The sequence below is a fragment of the Tympanuchus pallidicinctus genome, unplaced genomic scaffold, assembly GCF_026119805.1.
Source record: "Tympanuchus pallidicinctus isolate F22 unplaced genomic scaffold, pur_lepc_1.0 scaffold5, whole genome shotgun sequence".
NCBI classification, from domain to species: domain Eukaryota; kingdom Metazoa; phylum Chordata; class Aves; order Galliformes; family Phasianidae; genus Tympanuchus; species Tympanuchus pallidicinctus.
The window spans coordinates 42,676,255-42,702,466 of record NW_026294769.1 but is presented as its reverse complement, the minus strand read 5'-3'; the positions used below and the strand labels follow the sequence as shown (position 1 = coordinate 42,702,466).

General features: G+C 41.2%; 2 protein-coding genes and 1 long non-coding RNA gene across 4 annotated transcripts in view; 1 reads left to right on the top strand and 2 right to left on the bottom strand.

Moving 5' to 3' along the window:
• DNAJC5B (DnaJ heat shock protein family (Hsp40) member C5 beta) overlaps nt 1–5,637 on the bottom strand; it is a 30,010-nt gene extending 24,373 nt beyond the window's left edge. The window contains exons 1-2 of the mRNA XM_052704006.1: nt 5,404–5,637; nt 3,120–3,247 (exon numbers count right to left, since the gene is read on the bottom strand). Of these exons, the coding sequence (XP_052559966.1) occupies nt 3,120–3,226 (107 nt within the window). The 5' untranslated portion in view covers nt 3,227–3,247; nt 5,404–5,637. The remainder of the gene's footprint in view (nt 1–3,119; nt 3,248–5,403) is intronic.
• A 15,038-nt stretch (nt 5,638–20,675) lies between these two features.
• LOC128091153 (uncharacterized) lies at nt 20,676–21,741 on the bottom strand. The gene is made up of 2 exons (XR_008211271.1): nt 21,410–21,741; nt 20,676–20,823 (listed from the first exon to the last, which is right to left on the bottom strand). It is a non-coding gene; the product is annotated as an uncharacterized LOC128091153 (long non-coding RNA).
• Nucleotides 21,742–22,494: 753 nt separating this feature from the next.
• The window catches only part of PDE7A (phosphodiesterase 7A), a 70,628-nt gene continuing 66,910 nt past the window's right edge, over nt 22,495–26,212 (top strand). For both annotated transcript variants that reach the window (XM_052704781.1, XM_052704778.1), the window contains exon 1: nt 22,495–22,692. In XM_052704781.1, coding sequence (XP_052560741.1) covers nt 22,555–22,692 — 138 coding nt within the window. In that variant the 5' untranslated portion in view covers nt 22,495–22,554. The remainder of the gene's footprint in view (nt 22,693–26,212) is intronic.

Genomic DNA, 26,212 nt, shown 5'->3' with positions numbered 1-26,212 from the left:
TTGTTTACTAATAGTAATATATTTTATTTTTCTTTGTCAACATTTTGAATACTTCTATCTTTAAGCTACTCTGTAGACTTAGTTTTCTATGTCTTAAGGTTCTTGTGATATTCAGTGCAGTTCAGTTTGCATTGTGTTCATTTTATCCTTCCCTTTTTAATTTATTCTAGTAGTATTATACATGGATATATTAATCTTGTGGGAAAAAAATTACTTTATAATTTTTCATACATTACAAAAATCTTGAGTGCTTTAGTATTAGAGAATGTATTTTTCTCAATACTCTGGCTATGTAAGAAAGGTCTAGGATTTCTGCATTTCTTCCCTGCAAATGCAGAATTTTTGTCACTTTGGGAAACTGCCTGAAGATTATTAAAAATAGAAAAACCTGTGATATCTAAAGTTTTACTTCAACAATATGTACTGTGCCTATTGTTTGAGTGGCACTTGTGATCAGTTTATGCTTTCACTTTTCAAAACTGGGTCTTTTCAAGCTTCTGAAGAAAACAGGAAATACCGTCTTTCTGCATACTGCTTCGCTGTCAGACTGGAAAGCAGAAGTCAATGGACAGTTTAAGTTACTATGCCCTTTTTTTTTTCTAGAGTTTTTTTTTAATTTTTTTTTGGTAGAGAACTGAAGTTAAACAGATCTCCTTTAAAATTCTGCTGATTAAAAGCCCGTTAGCATTATTTGCTTGAGAAATTAGATTGTGCCAAACTCCAAATAAAAGCACAGAGAGGTAATTCTGTCATGTTTATTAAAAAGTAAATTTTGCCCTGGGCTGTGGTAGTATGATTAATACTGACTTAATTAATAATGGCAAGAAACTCAAAATCAGGTATTGCTGGTTTCATACCTTATACTAAAGAATACCAGTTCAGCAGCAGATTTTTGGATTAGCATAAATTAATCTATAATTAAAGCAAATCTGTGAGACTGACTCATCATTTTATCTTGCAAATATTTACAGCTACTTCATTAAAAGTGAATCCCTTTGACATTTCCACTTTAGTGAGAAGCAGTCCTTTTTTTGCTATAATTACTAATAAAGATGGATAAAGCACTACTGTCAGTTTTACCACACATCGTTGTGTAAATCATTCGTATTCATGTTCAGCATGAAACAAAGTTAATTTCATTCTACATTCTTCCATGACAACTCTCTTCTTTGGGGACTAAAGAAGGCCTCCTTACAGAATATTAAATGAGAAAAGCAACGCGAAAGCACAAAGTTTGATACAGAAGATGGTTTCTGCAGCTAGGCTGTACTACTGGGACACAGGAGGTGCAAGTCATGAGTGAATTTGATACTGTAGTAAGTTTATCCCCTAGTGGTATAGTTAAGCAAGACAACAAAACCATGATATAGTTTTGTTTCCGCTGTACACGTAGTTTGGCTGTTCATTACTGTTCCTGCTTGTGTTGAACACGTGCTTTTTAGGAAACAGAGAGATACAATTTGTTCAAAAAGAGGAAAATTCAAGCTAAACAATAAAGCAAAAAGATCTATATCATAACCTCTTTTTCAGTTCAAATATATTCTTATATTTGACAGTGTGTTGAAGCTGGGTCACTAATACACTGCAACGAAATAATGTCCTTTACAATGGTATAATAGACATTTTACTATATTTATTAAGCCTCTAAATACAGGTCTGGCATATTTTGATGTCAAGAACATCTATTTCACTGATGACATTTAATGTTCTTTCTCTTTTAGTAGCAGCGGAGCAGATTTAAGAGCAAAAAGACTCATAAAATCTTCTGGACTTACTTCTAAGCCTTGTTAAATTTCAGCAATAAAATACATTTCATCATATCAATAACTTCTGCTTGAGTGAAACTTATTTAAAGTCCTCCCTTCTTTTTCAAAAGAGAAATTCTTTTGCCAGTTTCTTTCGGCTGCTGGTTACGCTCACTTAATCAAATACCTCATTTTGGTTTATTGCTTAATTGGTTTTAGAGTCCATCCAGCTGGTTTTGGTTATGTCTCTCTTCTAAACTGAAGAAGCCCCTTGCACCTAACATTATTCCTTTTCAAAGTCTCTACTGTAATCAAATATGTTACCAGCTTTTTTTTTATTAGTTGCTTACTGATGAGATAAACTGATTGTACTTGTTCTGTCTCTTAGTGTTGTCCTTGAATCATCACACACTTTTGCACATAGGCTTCAGTTTTCAACATACTTCGGGAAAAGGTGTTAACACAAGAACTGGATGTGCTATTCTAGGGTTGTGCTTTACAAATATGGTTTGCTTTCTTCAACAGTAACAGTCTGACCACTCTTTTGTCTGGATTCAAGCAATTAAGATAAAGTGCACAGGTTGCTTTTGGGATGAAATCAGTGGCTTCAAAGAGAATCACTTCTGAATCTTTTCAATTTCACAGAGGAGAAGGAACTTGTAACAACAAATTCTGAAGTGCAAGTTACTCAAAAGGGTTTACCATTGTACGTGTGTCAGATGCATAAACTTTCTTTGCCAAGCGTTGTGGCAAATAAATGTAAATTGTTATACTGGTTCCTACCATCAGTATTTTTTTTTCTTCCTTCGTAAAAATGAACTACTCCATGGTAATAACTTCTATAGCAATACAGTGTTGAAGAGTATGTTGGATTAATTTAAGAAGGAACTTTGCTAGTGTGGATAATTTCTTATTTTGCAGTTTTAGACAATGACTCAGAAGCAAGCACTTCTGTTTGCCATTGCTTTAATTGGTTGGCAACTTCAGTCTCAACTTAATGATGACATATTAAAATCAACATTAGCTTTTCAACTGCTGATAATTTTAGCATTTTGAAGGATGGCAAGCATTAAATCCCACAAAAGCAGAAGCTAAGTTCAAAAAGGAAAAATTTCAGGAAGAAGCATGAACACACACACGTATACATCCAAAGTAAAATAAGCAGTAAGAAAAGAAATAAAGCATTGTCCTAAGAATAATTTTGTTTTCCACTACAAGATGCTAAATATAAAAATGTTAGCAAAAACATTCAGTGTTTTAGCTCTGTAACTTCTATGGGAGGATACTCCCAGTGTGTGCAGAACACTGCCTCAATTGCCATAACAAAAAAAGTTGCTTGTGTTTTAGACACATTTCAAAACACATCTTGCATACCTGTAGGACTTCTTAATCTCATCATGTGTTGCTCCCTTCTCTAGGGCCAGGATTCCATATAATGCTTCCCCTGATGTTGACAAAGCACGTTGCCTTTGTTCAGCCATATTAGCAGTGCATTACCAAAGCTGCTAACGAGGAACAGAATTTTAAATAGCAGGGATTGCAAGTATATATGGATAATATTTTTTAGAAAAAGTTAAAATCACTTACACAATTTACAAGATAGTAAAACTAAAATGAAACTCCCTTTAAATTGCTCTCCATTCCTTAAGAGATTTCAAAGTATTCCCCATATGGGGAATACCTCCCCAGGGAATACCTCTACAGGATGCTCAGAATAACTGCAGTGCCAACTTATGTGCCTGAGGATAGGTGAAATGAATCTGGATTTAGACACATAGGAGAGTGATCTCAGTTTTACCGAGTATATTGTTTTATTTATTGCAATCTTGCGTATGGGAAATACTGAAGTCAACTAGAATCCAATCCAATTTGAAGCATGGTTTACAATACAAGAATTTGGTCAGAATTCATGAGCTGCTTATATATCTACCATGGTAACCTTAACGTACAGTGCAAGTGAAAGTTTAGCACAAGCCAACAGATTTAGTCCTCTTCAGATCTATCATTTCTTTCTTCAGGTGTCTCAGAGGTAAAGCAGACAAACAAATGATTCTGCACCAAATAGGCTCTACTACTTGCTTGCCGTTCATAATTTATCCTTTTGGATTTGAGGAACCAAATTTCTTAAAGCAAACCTAGCTAATGCTAGGTAATGACATGAATAAACTTGCATATGTATGTAAATTATGTATAACATAATTTGAAACACCAGATGTAGAAAACTATGGTTCATAAAGAGAAAGCTGCAACTCTCTGTTGGCAGACTTGCTACAGCAAAACTCTCACTGCAACCTCTTCATTTCTTTGGATGTTGCACCTTTCTCTAAACGTTGACAAGTGATGACAGAAAAAATCTAAAGGTGAGCTATAACTCCAGATATAAGAAGAACTTCTAAGAACCTGCTCTGTTCAGTAAGACTACCCACTCTGATCTTTCACCCCTCTCACTGCTGAGCTAGAAATACTATCTTGCTGTTATTCATATATTATTTACTAGTCCACATTTTGGTTCAGAATCAGTCATGTAACACTTTTAAGCTCCTCAGCTTTGTTCAGTACTAAAAAGAAAAGCAAATACCATGTAAATACACAGAGATGTATAATATAGCCAGTAATACTGGTACACAGCATATGATTTACTAAGCAACTTACACTAAGTAGTATTCACTTTGAAGGAAGTTTTCTTTTACTACTAATCTAATACAACTCAGGGTCTTGTGAGCAGCTGAGAAAAAATCCTTCCTATGTTTAAGTGTCATACATAACTGAATAGACAAAATTTTAATTCTTAAATTTTTAAATTAATAATGAAATTATGTTCAAGCTTATAAACACTACTTGATCAACTGCAGTAGTTACAATGCTACTTGTTGGTAATATGTCCATAATATATTTGACATAATCTGGGGATCTACCCTGAATCACACAGAAATCTTGCAAAGCACACTGAACCTGATAATGCAAAAGGCAATGCTTGGCAACCATGTAAAGTCACAGCTATACAAGATTATTTAAAAATTCCATTACATAATTAAGATTATCTATATGGCAATCCCAGAACATAAAACAAAATTGAAGTCATGATGGATTTTATTCTGAAGAACACTGTAATTTGCACTTTCTCATAAAATAATTTTAATGGCCAGTCAGCTATGGAAATTTAAACTCACTAGCTTAATCAGGCTTCTACTGATTAATAGCCTTGAAGGTCTAGCTACTCAAAGTTATTGCTTACTTATTTAAAGCAGTGCTATAAAATACTAAAAGAACAAGGAGATGACAGTTTTCTAGAAAAAGTTATGCTCTGTAAATTAAGGAAGATAAAATGGTTACAATTTTAGTACTGGATTCCTGATAGCTAAAATTATGTTGGAATCCTATTTTCAGGCTATGTATTTTTGTTCCAATAGAAAAGTGACAAGAAGATACTGTTTACTTCCTTGACTGACAATAAATAAAATTCCAATAACAATCCCACATCCCCTGGGAGAATGGTAACATTAGCTAACATAAACTTTTTCTGTGCAAATCTTATACTATCCAGGATTAAGTATTTTACACGAGGGTTCTAATAACAACCCTTTTCTTTTTTTAACCACAACCCTAACTCGTCTGGATTTGCAATGAAAAATAAGGCAAGGTGATTCAAATAACATACCTGCTTCAAATAGTGATGGAACAGTCTGGTGTGTATAAAGTCACAACATCATCAGTTTGCTATCTTCGTGTCTCTAGGCAAATATAATCCAAAGGGAAAGAAGTAAGTGCCAGCAGAAGCCCCGTTCCACTGAAAACAGCTGCTGCTTTTCATCCTTCACATTCAAGGTTAAACAGGTCAGTGGAGTCTGATTACTCTTTTTGTTCGTTTGTCCAGTATCCGATTGGTTATCTCTCAGGAAGACCTATAAAAGAATGAATAAAACATTCATGAACCTTGAGGCTGGTATATCTTAGAGTTATTGACACAAGAAAGTATAGCACATACATGTATTTAGGTAGCTGTTCTTTATTTGTGCTTTACTCTTGATGGAATCTTGAATTTATCTTTTTTTTTTCTTTTTTAGTGCGAATGTGTTTTGTTAATGATACAACAGCTCTAAATTTCACTTCTTTGAGACCAGCAATGGCTTCAGTTTACTACGCAGTCTCTTCAGGTGTAAGACTAAGTGAAGAAGATCCTTTAGACTCCTCCTAAATTCTTGTAATATTTATATCAAAGCAGTTATGGGATGCCTTCTTTTATTCTAATATAGCTTTTCCTCTGACATCACTGAAAAGTCTAGAGAGCCATTTCTTTCCGTTTGAAATTGAGAAGACTGTTAATGCCAGAGACTTAACAGGATAGCTCTTGGGATGACATCTCTGCAACCAAACAAGTTCATCCTTGAAACTAAACCATTTCATTTACTCCTAAGTAGTGCAGAAGGGATGGGGAAGGATGTTATGAGTTCATAACAGCTGCTCTCTGCTTCCTCCTCACACTTCTCCCCTGCTCCAGCATGGATTCTTCCTGTGGGCTGCATTGTAAGTCCTCCTTAGTGCACAGTTTCTATCAGAAGAACATACTTCTTTGTAGGTTCCTTTCCATAAGGCATAGTTCCTTCAGGAAATATCCACCTTCTGTGGAATGGGACTTTCCATGGGCCACAGTGTGGATATTTGCTTGTGTGCAGTCCCCTCCACAGGCTGAATGGAAAAGCCTTCTTCACTGTGGTACTCAAAGGGTACTGCAGGAGAGAGAATCTCTTTTCTACTGTGGTGTCCACCATGGGTTGCAGGAAAACACCTGCTTTGGCTCTTGCTCTGCTTTGTCTGAAGTCTGAGTTTGTGGGGCTGTTTTTCACTTTTTTTCCCCTCCCAGTCCTCGCTGACTTACAGTATTTTACTATTTCTTTAACATTTTTCCCACAGTACCACCAGCATAGTTGATGGGCTTGTTTCCAGGACATAAAAAATGGAGTAAGTTCAGCTAATTTTATTATGTTGAATGAACACAATAAAACAGATTGTTCAATCATCATGCCTGACCTCAAACTTTGAGATAACTTTATCATTATTGAAAAAGGAAAAAAAAAAAAAAAAAAAAAGGAAGAAAATAAAATGACCTTTTACCCAAATTCTCTGTACTTACGTACATCCTATTAGCAAAAAGAAACCAGCATTCTGCATTCTTGTCTCATGGGCCGTTCTGTGTGAATACAGCTCCCTCTGGTGTGTTAACATTGCTTTGTATCCTGTAATGTTTTTTCATAAGAATTCTTGGTTTGTTTGAAGAAAATGAACGCTGTATCTGCACACCCAGGTTTTTTTTTTTTTTCCATTGGGAATCATATAGTCTAGGTACATGCCAGTGAATCTTTAAAGGATTCAAACTTTCGTGAGTTGTCCTAACTCTTTCTTCAAATCATCTATATGATTAGAAGAACAAAACATATTGTTTAATATTTATCCACTCTTTTTTCACTTTTGCTTTTTGTATCATAACACATAGTTACCTAATAGTAAACCACGACCCCACCTTAGCAGTCAATGCAAAACCAAGACATTCCTTATCCCAAAGGACCTCATACCTAAGTAGGTCTTACTTACGTTTTACGTTCCACTTGTATGCTACAAGCATTTCAAAACAAACAAATCTCAACATGTCTGGAAACACGGAGCTGTGTATCAGCCTATAAAAGTTTGAAAGTTGGCCCAGAATGAGAAGGAGGTCCAGAGTTTCTTCAGAAGCTTGCAGCTGCACAGAGGTAGGGGTTGAAGAACTCTGAGTCACTCCGGTCCTTCCCCCTACCGTTCCCTCCTTTTCCTGGCTCACAGTAAGTTCAGAAGCTAAGAGCCTGGAGCTGAAAGACAAGTAGGTACACACACCTGCATGAAAGGACTGGCATCATTGCTCAACAATGGTGTGAATTTTCAGCTTCCAAGATAAGGAAAGATGATTTTTGAAAGCTGGATTTTTTTTATTTTTTTATTTTTTTAGTTTGTTGAATCAGGTGTTGTTAATATTGACATCACCAAAGCATGTAAGAGATATAAGTGATTAGATAGGTCACTCCCAACCTCTTAGAAGAACCTACTGATTCTTGATTCTAATGTGAGCAAGGAAAGAAAACCTCTGATTTTACTCAGAGAAATTTGGAAAGTGAAACATATTATCTTATTAATCTGCTTTAGTATAGTCAGTGGGTTAAAGAAGGTGCTCCTTCCTACCTGCTGAGCACTGGTGAAGCCACACCTGGAGTGTTGTGTCCAGTTCTGGGCTGCCTGGAACAAGAGACCCCTTGGAATACTGATGAGAGGGCCAAGAATATGAAGCACCATTCCTATGAAGAAAAGATGAGAGAGTTGGGACCACTGAGCCTAGAAGATGGGAGGTTCAGTGGGGATCTCATCAGTACGCATAAATGGAGAGTGAAAAGAAAATGGAGCCAGGCTCTGTTCAGTGGTGACCAGTGCCAGGACAAGAGGCAGCAGGCACAAACTGGAGTTTCCCTGGTTTAGTGGTTGGCAACCCTGCCCACTGCAGGGGGATTGAAACTAAATGATCTTTAAGGACCTTTTCAATCCACGCCGTTCTATGAGTCTATGATTCCCTATGGTGGTTCACTCTGAACACCAGGAAGCAGTTCTGTGCTGTGTGGGTGATGGAGCCACTGGCACAGGCTGCCCAGAGGCTGTGGAGTCTCCTCCAAGTTCGTCAGAAGCCATCTGGACAAAGACCTGGATACTCTGCTCTGGTGTCCCTACTTGGACCACTTGTGTCCAAGGGTTTGGACCAGATGGACACAGAGGTCCCACCCTTTCTCGACCATTATGTTAACTTGGGTGTTTTATTGCATTCAGTAAAAGTCCTGTTTTATGTCATCAGTAATTTCTAGAATGATTTCACTTACTTAGTTTCCAGCCCTGATGCAAGCATGTAAATGCTTCCTTTCCCCAAAACTTTCTTAATCTGATTACTTTTATAACTCATTTATCTGACTTACTCTGCCAAAAGAATGGTAAGAACATTAACATGATACTGGCATTTATATTGGAGACTGACAAGAAGTGAGAAGATAAAGAAGGAAGATGAGGAGTCTGAAACAAGAACTCTTGCTAGCTGATGACTTTTCTCAGGTAAATGAATGGCAACTAGAAAAAATGACCCCGAACAAGTAAAGCATGAAGATGTGAGTGAAGTATGATAGGTTAATAAGATGAGGGAGAGTATGTATCCCAATAATGGGCATATACAGTGCTAATGTGTACCATTTTTTCAGTTGTTGAGCATGATCTATCTTTCATTCTGTATTTGAATATTTTGCTGTGTTGATGTCAATTTTTATAGTACCCAACTGAACAACCTAATCAAAGGGCAACAGATTGAGTAAGTGGAAGAGGATGCTTCTGCCAAGATGTGCTGGGTCTCTGGTTCAGCACTGAGGATTGATTTTTGTTAGCAAGAAAAGAGTGCTTCTGAGGCAGCTACCTCCTCCAATGTTCTTCTTATCGTTTCTTCTCAGTTAGTTCTGAATCACATGCTCTACCTGATAGGTATTCAAAAAATCTTCTAAAAAAGAGAGAATTGTTTTAAGTGCCTTTCTTAGGAGTGAGTCTTGTAAGATCTCAGACAAGCCCAACAATTATGTGGCAATAAATTACATTCTTGTCACATTCCTGTGTTACTGAATAGTCACTGTCATTATGGTTTCAAAAGAAATACAGAACAGATTTAAATAATATGATTGCATTGCACCCATTTTTAAATACATATAGCTATATTGGAAGTAAGGTATTCCATCTGGTTAGCCATCTGTAACTCCATCTATTCAAGGAGTGTTCATAAGAGAACAACCATATATTTGAATTCTCTGAACATATTGTGACCTTCTGTTACTATTCACATAGAGTATCTCAATTTAAATGTATTTTGGGTTTTTAATATCTCTCAACAACTGTACTATTTGAAAAAGTAGCAAACCAAAGAAATACAAACCTCAAATGAACAGTCTGTTGCATATGCAAATTGCTCATGCCTTTACCTGGTCAGTTTGACCCAGAGAAGTAATCCAGAACTGTAACTTCCTAGCTCATGCAAATAAAACCAGTTTGAAGGCTTGGTGGACTACCTAAGTGACATATATATAAACACTTATTTTATAAAATTATAGGCAATTAAGCTTTAAGTAATGATAATACACTTCAGTTTTTCAATAAGATATTCAGTGGAGCACCCAAAATTTTATTTTTATCTGCAGTTTAGGAGACTAAATTTGAACCCATTTAAAGCTTGGTAGCCATAACCATCAAAGTTATTATCTTTTTTTGCTAAAGAAATGAGTAAATAAGATATAAGTCATATAAATCTATGTAACATGAAGTTAAATTTCTTTCTCAAAAACAAAGACAGGAAGTTCCTAGTTTATACAACTTTGGTAACTCAGAGGTGATTTATCTGTGACTTCAAGCAAAAGTGAAACGAGTCTTCTACTGCTGTCTTTAGGCAGAGTCTCAGTAATTTATTTATTTTTCTTCACTGTAGCAATTCAAGGCATTATTCTATCACTATGTACTGTAAATTTACAATCCCACAGTTTGGTAACAAGGAAAACGAATGCATTTTAGCACAGCCTAATTAGCTACAGCTAGGAATCAGGAAGATTAACTTGAGCAGCGTGAGTGAGTGCTTTGACCTACTTTTGAGCTTATTTTACCAGGAACTGATTAGGAAGCTCTAGGAACACAACTCAGTACCTGCTCCTTAAGAATCCACAGCTGCTCTCAGTCCTCTCCACTAAGCACAACCTTTCTCCAGTACCCAATCATAGAATCATAGAATGGCCTGTGTTGGAAGGGACCTCAAGGATCATCTTAGAATCATAGAATCACTCAGATTGGAAAAGACCTTAAAGATCATCGAGTCCAACCACAGCCTAACCATACTACCCTAACTCTAACAATCTTCCACTAAATCATGTCCCTGAGCATCACATCCAAGGATGGTGACTCAATCACCTCCCTGGGGTGGTTATAATTGCATGTTATTCCAGTGCTTAACAACCCTTTCTGTACTGATACCCAACTCCTTGCCACAGGCAGGGCCACCAATCTCCAGATATGGTACTAGACCAGGCTGCCCAGGCCCCCATCCAACCTGGCCTTAAACACCTCCAGTGATGGGGCATTCACAACCTCTCTAGGCAGCCTGTTCCAGCACCTCAACATTCTTTCTGTGAAGAACTTCCCCCTGATGTCCAATCTAAACATTCCTTCCTTGAGCTTAAAAACATTCCCCTTTGTCCTATCACTACCTACCTGAGTAAAAAGTTGACTCCCCTCCCTTATATAATTATACTGGAAGGCTGCAATGAGGTCTTGCAGCCTTCTCCAGGCTGAACAAGCCCAGTTCCATCAGCCTGTCTTTGTAGGCTCCAGCTCTCTGATCATCTTCATGGACCTCCTCTAGACTTTCTCTAATAGCTCCACATCTTTCCTGTATTGCAGACCCCAGGCTTGGATGCAGTATTCCACATGGGGCCTCATGAGGGCAGAGAGGGACAATCACCTCCCTGCCCCTGCTAGCCACCCCTCTTCTGATGGAGCTCAGGATACCATCAGCCTTCCAAGCTGCAAATTATGTTCTCTCCACTTTTTAATCCTTCACACAGTTCTCTTAATGAACCATCTTTTGATACCTTCTGTAGTACATTTACACAAATTCTTTCCTGAAATCCCTAGCATAGTTCTTGGCTCTGTCCCTGCCTCTGCTCTCTGCTCTCCCCCAAGTTCCCCCACGCCAGCTCCTCATCTAAATAGTTCCCAGGAGGAGGGAATCCAGTGCGGGAGATGGCAATCAGTAGTCATCACTCTGAAGCTTCAATAATCCACACAGAGGATTTATTACACTGTCATGGAAATACTCACTTAACTCATGGCTGAGGAAAAAAAAAAATAATTTTTACAGTGCTGATGAGTAACTATCTTAAAATCCTGCTATCTGCATCCAGAAAAGAATGACTTTTCAGTGGTTGAGTTAAAAAATCAAAGAATAAAAGCAATATGCCCACAAACTCACATTTCAGTAAATCAGGAATATAATTGTCAATAGTTCATCGTAACTGTTCTTCGAGTTTTTGTCCTCATTATGACACCTTTCGGCTGGAAAATAGTCTGACCCAAAACTCAAGAGTTTGAAGCTGTGGGCTTACAGCTGGCATAAGTCAACCTGAGCTGCCAACAAAGGAATGGTCCAAGATTGCACTGATTTTTTTTTAAACTATTATTATTTTCTTCTCTTTCTAATCTGGCTTATTCCATGGCTGGCATCACTGCTAGAGCTAATGCAACAAAAGGGGTGATTTCACTCCTTTCGGCAGCAGTCGAGCTTTATGTTGTCTCCAGCTCACCTCAAAGCTCCACCATAAAACTTATACACAGGCCAGGATGCCTTACAAGAATGAAGCACAAGTAGATGCCATGCAAAAGCTGAGAGGATGGACACTCTTGTGGCTATAAATATGTCAGTATTTGACTATTGCCTGTGGCCATAGCAGATATGTGACAGTGTTTGTGGCTGTAGCGTAAGACAAAGTTTGACTGTGTATGAGATATTTTCAGGGCTGCCAAGTTTAGGTTGCCACCACCTTCTATTGGTTCAGTTGGCCCAGAAGAAGCTTCAGTTGTGTGGCTTGGCTGCACAGGGATGGCTGTGAGGACATGCCTCTGCCCGCGCGGCTCTAAGCCGTCATGGCGCAGGCACTGCCGCTTCCTCTGCACCCAGCAGAGCACGCAGGCAGCTCGAAACCTTCACGGAGCGCTCTGCTAATTTGACAAAAGCATAATCATGTGCCCACGCCTGATCCAGATCAAATTTGTACTGCTGGGTGATGTGGCATGGCACAGCTCCAGCGGTAATGATTGCGGAACCGCAGCGTTCAGCTGGGGCTGCTGGGGCAGGTGAATTCCTTGCACAGGAGGGAGGTGTATGCTGGCTGCAGCCTATTGCTCTGCGGAGCCTCTCTGGGATGTGCCCTGATCTGTGGGGCAGCACTGTGCCCAACGCTGCCAAACCACCTTCCTTTGTGCCCTCGGAGGTTCAGGGTTGGCCTCCAACTGACAGTGCCAGGCAAGGGAAAAAAAAAAATGGAAATTATGAGGTTTTTCTTTCAGGCAAGTCTCTATAAAAATAAAGGAGTGTACAAGTGTCTTTGTTTTCCTGCCAACATTTATACGAACTAATTAAGACCAAGGAGAGTTTCATTTGCCTGTTTATTTCACAGAGAGAAAAGCTAATGAAATTAACCCATCGATTATTTTGCAGCTGCTGGTTTTAATTGGGTTATGATTGAGAAACAAAAGATGAGTGTAGTGGGGCGAGCAGCTGCGGCTGCAGGGCAGTTGTGAGCATAGGGCTGGCAGGACCACAGCTGTGTCACATCACTGATACACCACTGCATTCACGCAGCTGGGTCCCAAAGCTGGGTCCCCACAGCTGGACAAGAGCACGGATCCCACTGATGGTCCACACCACTGGATCATACAGCTGGGTCCCAAAGCTGAATCCCACCACCATGTCGCACAGCTAGGCCATGCTGGTGTCCCACAGCTGGGTCACACCATTGGATCAATCAGCTGGATCTTACTGTAAGGTTGCACACCTGGGTCTCACTGCTGGATCCTACTGCTGGACCACACTATGGGCCATGCAGCGAGGTCACATGGCACCCCCATCTCTCCCATGGGACAAGAAAATAGTGCCAGAACCACAGTTACTTCTTTCCCAGCCTGGTGGCTTACTTGTCATAATGTCAGCATAACCAGGCAGGTACAGAATGCTGGCATTTGTTCCCTGCTCGAGAACATCCTGCTCTTTGCAATGTCACGACTTGGTTATGGATGGCAATAGACAATTCAGGCTGCAGAACTCCTTGGTAATTGCTATCCATAAATGAAGTATTACGCTTTACCAGAAAACAAACGTGGGCAGTAAATATTCACAGGCCTTAGCATAACTCATATTACTTAGTTCAGGCAAAGTAATTACAAGACATTTATTATGTCAAAAAGTGCCGAGGACTTCATGGAAAGAGGATGAGCAGAGTATGTATGGTGTATGAAAAGAGTACTGCTAATAGTAATAATACTTAGTCTTTGTTTTTCATGATTTTTCATGCCACAATCTCCTCTGCTGGTGCCAGACACCCAACTTTGTTGCTTTCCTTCATAAATTGCTTCACAATTCAAAATATACAACTTGCAGTAATGGATTTCACTAACTCTTCCTTTTCCTATCTGCACAGTATTTTAAAGTAACAAGCAATTTAAATTAATGCATCATTACACACTGCACACAAAACAATGCTTATTTCCACATTTGATAAGTGGCGATTATCAATAAGTTTGCATGACAAACGTGGTTTTTTTCCTGGTTGTGTTTAGAATGATGTATTTCATAAAATACTTCCTCAGATGGACATTCACGCATGTGGACATGATGAAGTGACAAGAAAATAAAAATATATCTGAAAACTGACTTACAAAGCAAGTCACATTTAGGAGCAGCACTTCACGCTCCATGGATTGTTCTCATACCTTGCAATAAACAATTCCCTTCTAATGCAAATAATATTGACTCGCAGTGTATTAGTATTGCTTATGACTTCTTTAAAGACAATTCTCCCACTGTCTGAGAATTGATTATCTCAGCTACAGATGCAATGATATACAGCTTGCCCACAGATCATCCAGCTCAAGGTCAGCACCAACACAACCAGTGCTTTAGCAAATAAAGCTATTTGGATCTATTGGTTCTTAAGTCTTTGTGCTTTGCAATGAAGCATTGGGATCTTTCTTTAGAGACACTATTTTTCCTTTTAGAACAATTACAGGTATTTCAGAGTATGTTTTTTTCTACTAATTTTGTGTAATCGTGAATTCTTCATCTAAGTAAAACCTGCATATGCCTGAGCAGACACCATGGCTTTCCCTGTTTTTGGTTATTCTGTGAAACATACTCCTCTGCTACACTTGGATTAGTATAATTACTCAGTTAATATATTTTAGAATTAAATTGCTTAATAAAATTATATTAAATATTTAGAGTCTGAGGTGAGATTAAATATTATAAAAGTCACTTATTCTCTTAGGCCTATACTTTAGTAGTGTGCAGACTTCTAGTTGTGTAATTTAACCTAGAAAAATGCTGACGTGGTATTGATTTATGTAGATTCAACCCATGTTCTGACACATGACTAGAGGGTGTTCTCCATAATTCCAACTCAGCAAAGCATGTAAGAACATGCATAGCATTAGGCATATACTTTCTACCACTAGTACTTCATCCCAGTCAACTCAGATTTTCACTGCAAATTCTGCTATGCCTTTTTTTTACCATACACATCATACATACATCCCAAGGAGTATGTGGGGTTTTAAGCTAGGTTCTCTAAAATGAATTACTTCTTTGAGTAGCTGAGAAATCCCTTATGGAATTCTGGCTGAGAGCATCTGTGTGGGTTTCCCTGACACAGAAGATGTGGTGGAGCTGAGGGCTGACACCAAAAGGTGCGCTCTGTCCTTAGCTACATATCTGCACCTTTTCCAGCTGTGCTGCTCATCTGGTCCCACTCTCTCTTTGCTTATTTATGTATTTAAGGGGGGAAGGTTCACTTTCTGCCAGCATAGCACTCTACACTGCAGCAGCAGGAGCACACAGCTGGAGGTGTGTGATGTAGCAGCATGGGAGAGGTGGGATGCAGCACTTTGGCCCTCACATCAGCACCGAGCACTTGCACACCTTATGTTAAAAACCCACACTACAGTACACTCTGCACCACCAGGAAGTCCAGCCTCTGCGTTTCAGTGTTCTAAACCCCTCCCCCAGCTTTTAAACAAGACATTCTAATTAAATGCAAAGCTGCTTTTAAGAAATTGATTGAAAAATGTACTCCTAGCACTTGGAGTGGCTTTTATCTGAACATAAAAGTCAGTTTATCAGAGTTAATCCTTTTTGTATACACTTGTCTTACCAGAACAATTTTCTTTCATTTGGTCAAGACAAAGGAATTCAGGAGTTTCTGTAAACTAACCCTCCCCTCTCTTTGTTGCATTTTGTTGACATATTGGCAACATTCCTTCCAGTTTAAATTGGATTAAGCACATAGGAATTTAGTGAGTTGAAAATCAGACAGGATTCCAGGTACCTTTCTGCTATTGTTAAATACAAAAGGTCTAATAAAGAATAAAACTAAATAAAACCAGAACTAGTCTCCCGAAAGTAATGAAATGTGCTCGCTGCATTTACTCAGGCAGTCCATGGGGGGACGAGAAGAATGACAGCTGTTTTTCCAGGCTTTAAGGGGGAAGTCAGGCTGAAGCCAACTCTGACACATTCTTTACTTCTCAGGGCAATGTCAGCACTCTGTGAGTGGAAAATCTGAAAATACTGAATCCTCTGACTTCTGCTCGTCTGAATCGAGTTACCTTCTGTTTCTGTGGGTTTTGGTAGAAGCGCTGTCCTGTCAAATAGCTGAAATGGAAGCATAATGAGATGGAATGCCTGATGAATTTTTAATGCAATCTCAAAACTAATGGAGAAACCAAAGCAGTACATTTGGCCATCTTTTGAGAAGAAAGAGAAAATAATAATTACTTGAGATAGAAAGACGACTAATCAGAATACTAATTAATATACATCTTTTTTTTACATCTAACGTGATCCTCTGAATGTATTTGTTAATTCTAATCACATTTATCTCAACCTAACACTTTTCATGAGGAACTGAGAGCACAAAATGGCATGCGAAAATAAGAATGAATGGTAAAAAAGTCAAACTGCTGGAGGAAGGTGAGTGTAAGAAGACTACTATGTTCCTGCATGCAGTCATCCGAGTTATCAGATGTGCAAATTGTTTTAACTCTCTTTTCTGATTTGCTTCATACACCAGAGGGATAATGTCATTAATCTATTGTTTTTCTTGGCAGAAATTATCCAATAACTTTAGCACATATAACAAAGCAACTATTCCAAATTCTCATACAAATTAGATTCTGCAATAAGGGAGTGCACTCATCTTCAAAATGATCAGAAATGATATGAGTTAAACTGTTCTTTGAAAAAAATCCAGTGTTACTAAGCAATACCTCACTTTTCAGCTTTAAGTGACAAACGAGCTGCTTGCCTTTGGTTTTCAGCAGTGCCAAATAGTGAGATTAATAAGACACTGTTCCTTTAGTCAGGTTGGTATGCAGGAACTTCAGCTCGTTATTTCACTTCTAGCAGTACTTGATATTCTCAGTTTTAATATTGCAAGACATTTTAACACCAGCCAATAGGCCAGTAAAGAATTAGATGAGACACCAGGAATCTTTTGAACCTAAATACAACATCCAAATCCCAAACTAATTAGCAGTCCCTAATTATGGAGCTGCTTATATATTTTTTTACGAGTCAAAATTGCTTTTAAATTATCCTTGCTGAGACCATGCTAAAAAAGTCATTCCACCTTTGTGTACAGAAACCCAGAAAGGATGGGCAACTTTAATGAAGTACTGGGACAACATATAAAGCATTTTTTTTTAAAGCCACAAAACCAAATCCAAATAAACAACTACTTGTTCTGCAGACAAAATGGGTGATTGGTGCATTACAGCCTGTTACACAGGCTAACATTCTGCATGATGACGGGTGTCCTCAGAAATGCCTCGGTTGTTTGGCTTGTTGAATGTGCAGCACATTCACAACACCTATTTGTAGGGTTCCAAGTTTCCTTCCATTACTCACACCAAAAGCGATGAATTTTCAGCTTCTGGTCGATCACACTGGCAAACTTGTAAGCTGCACCTCTGAAGCTGGACCTGGGCTTCTCATAACCTCCCACTCTGATGATATTAAAAATGTTCTTCATATCAGCTGTTACATGTCTACAAATGACACTTGCTCCAGAGGCTTTTGTTGACACAAATGCTCATGGTCATTTTAACGCTATTGTAGCATAAGGATTTTAGTCTGGACAGCAATAAGCACTGAGAAAATCATGACTTCAATGGTTGAGACCATTTGTGCTGTGTCAACTCCTGCAAATTTTCTACAAATACATTTAAGAACTAGTTACTGTAGAAAAGAAGACCTTTCCACACTGCTATTGCCAATAATATCATCACTGGATTTACAACAGGATTTCTTTGAAACTATAATTACATTTTTGTCACACTGCAGCTGTGTTCATAACTGACTTTTCTTAACCAGTTTCCACAGTCAGTCCGTTTCTGGAGGCTGTAACTGGTCAGTAAAACTCCATTCTTAAACTGATGATGAGGCCGTGGTTCTTAGGGCTATGAGCAAAGAGAAATGGAAATCTGCTGGGATAAGGCTTTTTCAATTTCTGCCTCAGCTGCTGGCGTGGTGCAGAAGGTTATGTGTCCATTAGCCAACTTCAGTTACTGAATAAATTGAGGCCCTCCCTTCCCTCCTTTCCTCCTTCCCTCCCTCTTTCTTTTCTTCCCTCTTTCCTCCCTCCCTTCCTTCCCCTTCTTTCATCCCTCCCCTTCTTCCCTCCCTCACAAGAAAAAGGCATTTCAGACACAACCTGCTTTCTCTTAATTATTGACTTCGAAAGTAGCCTTAGGCAATTACTCTCTGGGTTAAGTGTCTCAAGTTAGGAAAGATGAACCTTGGCCACGGAGTACACAGAGCTGCTATAATGTGAGTGCCAGAATGATTGGAAATCATCCTCACAGTAGCTAGCAATGGTTGATAGATTAGATTAGACAACATTCTTCAGGGCACCTCTTCCACATCTTGGATTTAATCATCCACGGTAATTTCACTGCTACCCTTTTTTAAGAGCATGTTCTGTAAATCTGCAGTAAAAGCAAGGAATGACAGGGCTGTTATTAAAATGATTGTGACCAGCCCCACTGATGATTTGTCCCGTGAAGTCCGGGACAAACGATGCACTGTGGAAGGACCATCACACTGGCAGGCTGGGCAACAGTTGTGCAGCAGCCGATCTGGGGGTGCAATGGATAGCAAACAGGAGCCTGGGATATCCTGTCCCCACAGAATTCAGAGAAGAGTGACACAGATCCAGGGCAAAGCTGGAAAAAAATGACAGCAGAAATGAGACACAGGAAGGGACAGGCGTGCTGCAGCTGGGCTGCTGGTGTTTGGAAGTCCTATGGAAATGTACAGTATTCAGAAAATAACTCTGAGTAGAAAAAAAAAAAAGGTGTATCTGAGTATATGCCAGAGAAGTGGCACATGCCAAAACCAAAACATAACAATACAGCTACTGAGAACACAACTGAAGACATTTTTTCCTGCCTACAGAAATAAACCATGCAGTGTGTACCAAGTAACTTCTTCAGCTCAGAAGAAAAGCTACAAACTGTCACGCATGTTGACTGTTTATCTGTAAAGAGCTTTTTAGTGCTCGTCAGGTATTTCCCAAGCACAAACACAGTATGCCTTTGCGGATCCTCATTTTCTGTTTTGTACAAAGAATTGACTGAAGCCTCCTCTTCTATGCAGACTGTTCAGCTCTGCCAGTGTGAGCTGGCTGTGCCCCAAAGCAGTGCTCTTTGCAGCACAGCAGGTCCGGCACAACGTTTTCCTGAAGTACCTGTGTGATTTGAGCTTCTTCCCACAGGGACAGAGAAACTGAACTAATGATGTTTTTGTGATCTTCCATTTTGCTGGCTCTGTAAGGGTTCTCCTCTTTGTGACAAAACTGGCCCTCAGCAATGCGTCTTCCCCACTAGACAGCACCCCAACATGGTAATAAGGTGTAAAACTGAATCTGAAGAGAATCACTGAATCTTTATTAATGCTTCCTGAATTTGAATACATTCAGATGTCCATACGAAAGGCTTGTGCAGATGAGCTACAGCACCTGATAACATCACATGTTGCTGTTAAGAGCAGCACTGCGGTGCTTCAGGAACTGCACTGTGCACAGCGAACACAACCTAGCTCAAACAAAATGCTCTGAATCAACACTTTGTTGTTGCCATACCTGTATAATGAAGAAAATGAATAAAAACCTCTGTCTTGTGCTGCAAACTCTTGACTTACACAAGACAGTAGGCAGAATAGGTGAAGTATAAAACATGGCATGTGCATTCTTTGTAATGTATTTAGGCTGCAAATACTTAAGCCATAATTCCAAGGTTTCCTCTTTTATTCGAGGTGAAATTCTTCTCAGTAAATTTGTACAGGAAACAATAACCCTGATAATGTAACTTCTGCACGTATAAAAATAGTACTTTGTGTCCTGAAAACAAAATACATAGGGAATCATCCACTGTCTGGAAAATCTATGCTTGCTTCACAAGAACACATTTCAGATTCCTTAAAGGTGTTTATATAATGTTAATTAGAGATCAAAGATAATTTGATTACGAGTGGGGGAGAATAAAAGAAAATGCTGATTATGTTATTTAAAGATGTACTAGTGTATGACCTTAAAGAACGAGTTTCAACTCGTCTGATGGAAAGAACACACCACTGTTAGGAACCATAAAAACACACTATCAATTACAGCTTGACCTTGATTGAAACCTACTCTGTACGTTCAGTAAAAGTGTGCTTTCATTTTTCTGCAACACATACTGCTGATAAAATGAATTTTAGATGGGCTAGAGTAAAAATCCAACTTACCTGAGTACAGATTTGTTATTAGTAGGAGAGAACCAGAAGTAATTCTGAAAAATGAGTGGAGGTGGGCAGTACTGACTTGGGTGAAAATTAAGTTCTGCCATCACTTCAAATGCAACCATGATTTAATGCAAGCTAAGCAAACATAACAACAAAAAAATCAAGGAATGCAGAGGAAAACCTGCCGTACCTTAATTCAATTAAGAAAGCCAAGCACATATTTTACCTTAAATTGTATGCTTATTATAAATTGTGAACAATTTATATATTACAATACATACATTACAATATCATACAGTGTAAAAGTTTGTTACACCTTCATTTGAAGAAACAGGATGAGAACAGCTGAAAAAAAGCTTTTAAACTGAAGCAGCCAATGCACTGTCATCTCTGGCGTCCATGTCCTTGTTGCTACCCGTGATACAACACTGAATTGCAGTTCTGCAAAAGATTGAGGTGCATTTGTTAAATTTGTAACTCGGAGAAAAAGTCATCAGCCTATACCTATGAAACTTCTTGTTCTTACAACCTGTTCAAACAGACAAAAATCCCCCCAGCAAACCAGGCATTCTTTCTAAATGGGCTCCTCCAAAGCCATGTCACTGCCTATAAATAACTGTCATCGTGTGAAATCTGAACCTTTTTGCCAGTAAGCGAGCGCTTGGGAGAACAATGCGTTATGTAAAATGAAGTCATATGAATCATTTCACAAAATTTGATTTTTAAGTGGGTACAGGCGCTTCAAAGCACAGAAGAGCTCCCTTAGCTATCACACTATATATAGGATTATTATTTTTTCTTGACAGAAAAATAAAGGGATGAAAGGATGAAAAGAAGCAATCACGGAGAGAAACAAAGGGAGAATTCTTCCTAAAAATGGAACAAAATAGTTCTGTCCCACTGAGCATGATGCACATCACTGTGGTCCATACGACCTCTTGCGTTATTCCATCTCCAACTCCCGGGCTGACGTGATTTGCCAATAACCTATTTTTTTTCTCAGAAATTATGTCATCCCAGCCCGCACCTGTACGCCTAGAAGCTGCATGCAAGTGTTCAGACGCAAATACAAACTCCTCCGTCAACTGCTTTTTATAGGGAATTAATTTCAAATGGAGCTGCCTCCCCTGCTTCTTTTCGAGGCGCCCAGGTCAGGGCTAACAGCCGGCCGTCAGCACCGCCCCGCCACTCCTCATCCCGCCGCTCACTGGGCCCGGCCCCTCACGCCTCGCTCAGCACAGCCCGGCCCGGCACGTGCTCGAGGAACGCGGGCCCGCCTCCTTCTGCCGCCGGGGCGCGGGGAGCGCCGCGAGGCGGGGCGGGGCAAACCGGCACGGTCCCATGGCGCCCGCCTCGGCATCGCCGCCGGCTCCGTCCGCCGAAGGCGCGAAACGGGGCGCGCATGCGCCGAGGCGCTGCGCGCGGGGCCCGCTGGCGCCGCCGAGCCACCCTGTGCCGCTGCTGCTGTTGCCGCGCACGGGCGGGCGGGAGCGGGGCGCGCGGGGAGGGACGTGATGACGCGCTGCGTGTCGCCAGCCGTGCGACCCACGCAGCGTCCGCCGGGCGCGTGCCTCCTCCCGGGCCAGCGCGTTCGGGGCTGCTCCGGGCGGGGGCGGGCGGGGCGAAGGCTCAGTCCTCCTCCCTCCTTCTCCTCCTCCTCCTCCCTCTTCCTCTCCTCCTCCTCCTCCTCGGGTCCCCTCGCCGAGGGCCCGGCCCCTTCCCTCTGCGGAGCGGGGCCGTGCGGCGGCGCCTCCTCCCGCTGCCGGCCGCGCCGGACAATAGGGGCGAGCGCGGCGCCCGTCTCCCCCGGCCTCGCTTCCATGCGCGGCGCCAGGCGCCGGGGCTGACAGCGGTTCCCGCCGAGGCTGAAGGAGCGGCCGCCGGCCCCGGGCCGGGACTCGCCACCTCGGGCGCCGCAGCGCCGTTCCGCTCTTCCGCCCCCCCTCGCTGCCGGCGGCTGCTCCTGCCGGGCTTTGGCGGCGGCGGACAAAGGCGCGGGGCCCGGCGCGGCCCGGCCCGGCCCCCCGGGGGGTGCGCGGGCGGTGAGGAGGCGCCGGGCCCCCGCGGGCGCTCTCCCTCCCGCCGCCCCGCTGCGGCGAGCCCCGCGCGGGCAGGTGCGGCGGCGGGCGAGGCCGCTGCCCTGCGGCGGGTCGGCGTCCCGAGACCTCTTCAATGGAAGTATGCTGCCAGCTGCCGGTGCTGCCCCTCGACAGGCCGGTGCCGCAGCACGTCCTCAGCCGCCGAGGGGCCATCAGCTTCAGCTCCAGCTCCGCGCTCTTCGGCTGCCCAAACCCCCGGCAGCTCTCGCAGGTAGGTGCTGGGTGCCGGGACGGAGGGCCGGGGGCTGCGGGCGGGATGGGCTCCCATGGGGCCCGGGCTGCTCGCGGCCCCGCCGGCGGAGAATGCGACATTTTGCGTGTGCCCGCCGAGCCGGCCTCGCGGCGTCGGCTGCGGTGCGGGCGGTGACCTGCCGGGGTTATCCCCGGCGGCGGTCGGTCGTCTGCTTCGCCTTCGGCTCCTAAGCCGGGGCTGCTTCCTAGCGTCCGGCTCGGGCCCTTCAAAGACGGGCCGAGTTTCCGATGGTGCGGCCAAAAGCTGAAGTGACTTTACTGAAATAACGAACGTGCACTGCGGCGTTCTGTTTGGGATGCTGAGCTGTGCCTCCATCCAACTATGAGGACTTGGCAATCCGTCTCGAAGGAGACAAAGCTCCATGGCTTCACATTGCCATGGTGTTGTTCCCTGCCCACATTACATCAGTCGCAAGATGAACTCCATGGTATCTTGTTTCATCCGATCGTGATGGGAACGTTACAGAAACGTGCATGTGGGGACAACAGGGAGGCTTTCCTTGAGGGCACTGTCCTGAATTTTTGGGATGTGTGCTGGTGTGGCTGTGGCCTCCTAGCAAACGGTAACAGAGTTACGTTCTGGTATAAGCCTCTGGAGAACGTGTGGAATTGCAGAGGAAAGCGTGTGTGTTGGTGGAAAGCTGCTTTTGGCTCCTAAGGGTTTCTTGGAAGGTCTCTTCTGGGACTCTGCACGATGTCCTTACAGAAGATGCAGTCTTTGCTCTTCGTGCTTGTAATGGTCATTTCTTTCTCTTCACGTTTTTTAGCGTGTCGTTTAGGTATCATCCTCTTTCGTGACTTACTGTGCTACACATGCATAAGTAGAGCATAGAGAGCTGTTGGGCTTGACATTGTTCCTCCTTGGGCAGCAGTGAAGCTCTTTGTGTTAGCATCAGGGGTGTGAGCGTTTGGGAAGGAAGAATGAGCAAGTATCATATTAATTATCAGGAATTTGAATATATAGTAACACCTTATTAGTAAGGAGATGAAGATAAACATTCGTTGACCATCGCTCCACCAAGTATGAGTGTAATACTTAACTGATGAAAACTGCTTTTATGACAAATCAGTTTTCCACGTGGCAACTGGGTTAGAATATTTTCCGTTTGCAGTCCTTCACCAGAGTTTTATTCGATGGTGGTGAGTTTCCTATCTGCGCAAATCTTCCTGAAGGTCCAGTCTAACCAAATACGTGTCCTGTGCTAGTGAGAGAAGGGTCTCTTGTTAGAAGAATTGGTGGTCTTCTGGAAGTCGGAATGGGCAAAGTGGTCAAAATGACACATTGTATTTGTTCCTTTTCTGTTTAGCCTCCAGTGCATGTGAGGGATCAATTATGTGCAAGCCTAACAAATCAAATGGGATAGTGGCATTTAGGTGTACTTTTTCCCCATCTTTTGAGCTTCTTGATGTATTCCTTTCTTCTTGACCAATGTGCTGCGGGTATAATTGGGTGACTTACAGGGAGGGGTGGTTGTGTAACATGTCAAAAAGTGAAAACCATGCGTATGCTTGACCAAGTAGTATTTTCTTTGGGTAAGTCAGGTAAATAAGTCTATGCATACATAAAAGGGAGCTAGGGTATTTAAGGGAGGAACTCTCTGCAAATACTATCTGGCTGATTATAGAACAACTATTTTTTGTTGTCTTTGGACTACCCTTTTCTCCCACTTTGGACTTGTTTACAGATAATAGGATATGAATCTCTCTCAAACCTGCTATTGTTGAAGGCAGGCATAAATGATGGGCCAGAGGGTTAATGGTTCTGTATAACTTCTGAACTTCACCTTGCAAGTCTCCTGGAAGACTCCTGGTATTCCAGTTCCATTTTGTTTCAAGAAGTGTGAATCTGGTCTGTTGCTTTCATTCTTCTGTTTGGGCTGGACTTGAGCAATAGGAGTACAAGTGAAGATGTGTACTAGCGTGCTTAAGAGATAGAATCGTATGGGTTGGAAACGACCTCTGGTGATGATCTGGTCTAACTCCCCTGCTAGAGGAGGCTCCCTACAGTAGGTTACACAGAAAACCAGTGTGTGCAACCAGACCATTATCTTATGGTTTAATATGCATTTGTTAGGTTTTTCTCAAAAAGTCAGGTCTTGAGAAGTGAATTCTTCCTTAAATTGCGTAGGCTTAAGACATTATAGGCTTAGCTTTTTGACAAGGAAGCATTCATATGGGAAACGGTGGTAAGACAAATGCATAGTATGTTAGGTGTAGATTTTAATCATGGCAATGTGAAGCCTGCAAATATTTATCTCATTTAATTTAAGTTCGATTTAATATTTTAAGTTTCACAGAGTGGGTTCCAATAGGGCTGTGCATGTTGGGTTGTTGTTGTTATTTTATTTTTTTTTTACAGTGTGGATAAAGCACTGCTGCAGATGACCTGAGGAGTTGAGGTCTACTCTCGTCAGCTCCAGGAAAGATGAATTGTACTCAGAGTATTATTAGTAGATGTTTGTCTAATCTGTTTGTCTAATGTTTTTTAAGAGTCTTACGAGATGTGGTGAGCTGACATAACTCATTACTGCTGAAGGTTAAAGTCCTGACATTGGGCACATATTATTACTGCTTCCTTTATACCATCTCTGATGCTTGTCAGGTGATCCTGATTCAGTTCACCGAAGGAACAGGCAGCCTGGTCAGAAAGGCTGGGTGGTGAGCTGCCATCTCCAGGAATACCATAGGCTTAGTCATGATCGTCACAACTGATTTAAAGAAAAAGGATGGTACCATGAGGCTTTTGAAACCGTATCCATAAAAGCCTCAAATAATAGGAATTATGCAATTTTACCAGACAATTTAACTGTTGTTAACAGTGCTTAACTGTTCTGTCATTTAAGAGGTCTTTCGTAATACTGAGTTTAGATCTTCCTTGTGGCAATTTAAACCCGTTTCTGTCCCAAGTAAATGTAGGAAAAAAAACTTATTTCACTTAGCAGTTTTCTTTTGTGAATGAATTATTTCATTGTACTCCTCTTTTCTCTAAGTTCAAAGTACTAATAATGAAAAGAGTAAAAGTGGCATCTATTACCTGGAGGTTATTTGTGATAATTGCTGTTCCAGTCCAGTCAAATGTAGAACTGCTCTTGTGTGGTTTTATACAGCCTTTTTTTTTTTTTTCCAAAGTTTTAAATGCTGGTGTCATAAGCTGGTTTTAAGGGCACCTGAATTGGTGATTATTGAAATGATGAGGTATTTCACACTGGTGAGATTAAATTGGGGTTCACTGCAAGGTCAGGTGGATGTTAAGTAGTACCTTGGATCCTGCCCCAGGGGTGTTTGTTCCCACTGTTACAAAAGGATGTTTTTCAAATTAAAGGTGAGCTTTCAGACGGTAATCTTGGATTTTTTACCTCATGTCATTTTTAACTTCTGTTATTAATATTAGTTAAAAAGTTGCTAAAAACCGTGGCAGTGCTTATTTAGCGTGAAATGTTTGTCTGATTTTTGTTCTTTAATGAATGAGGGTTTATAAT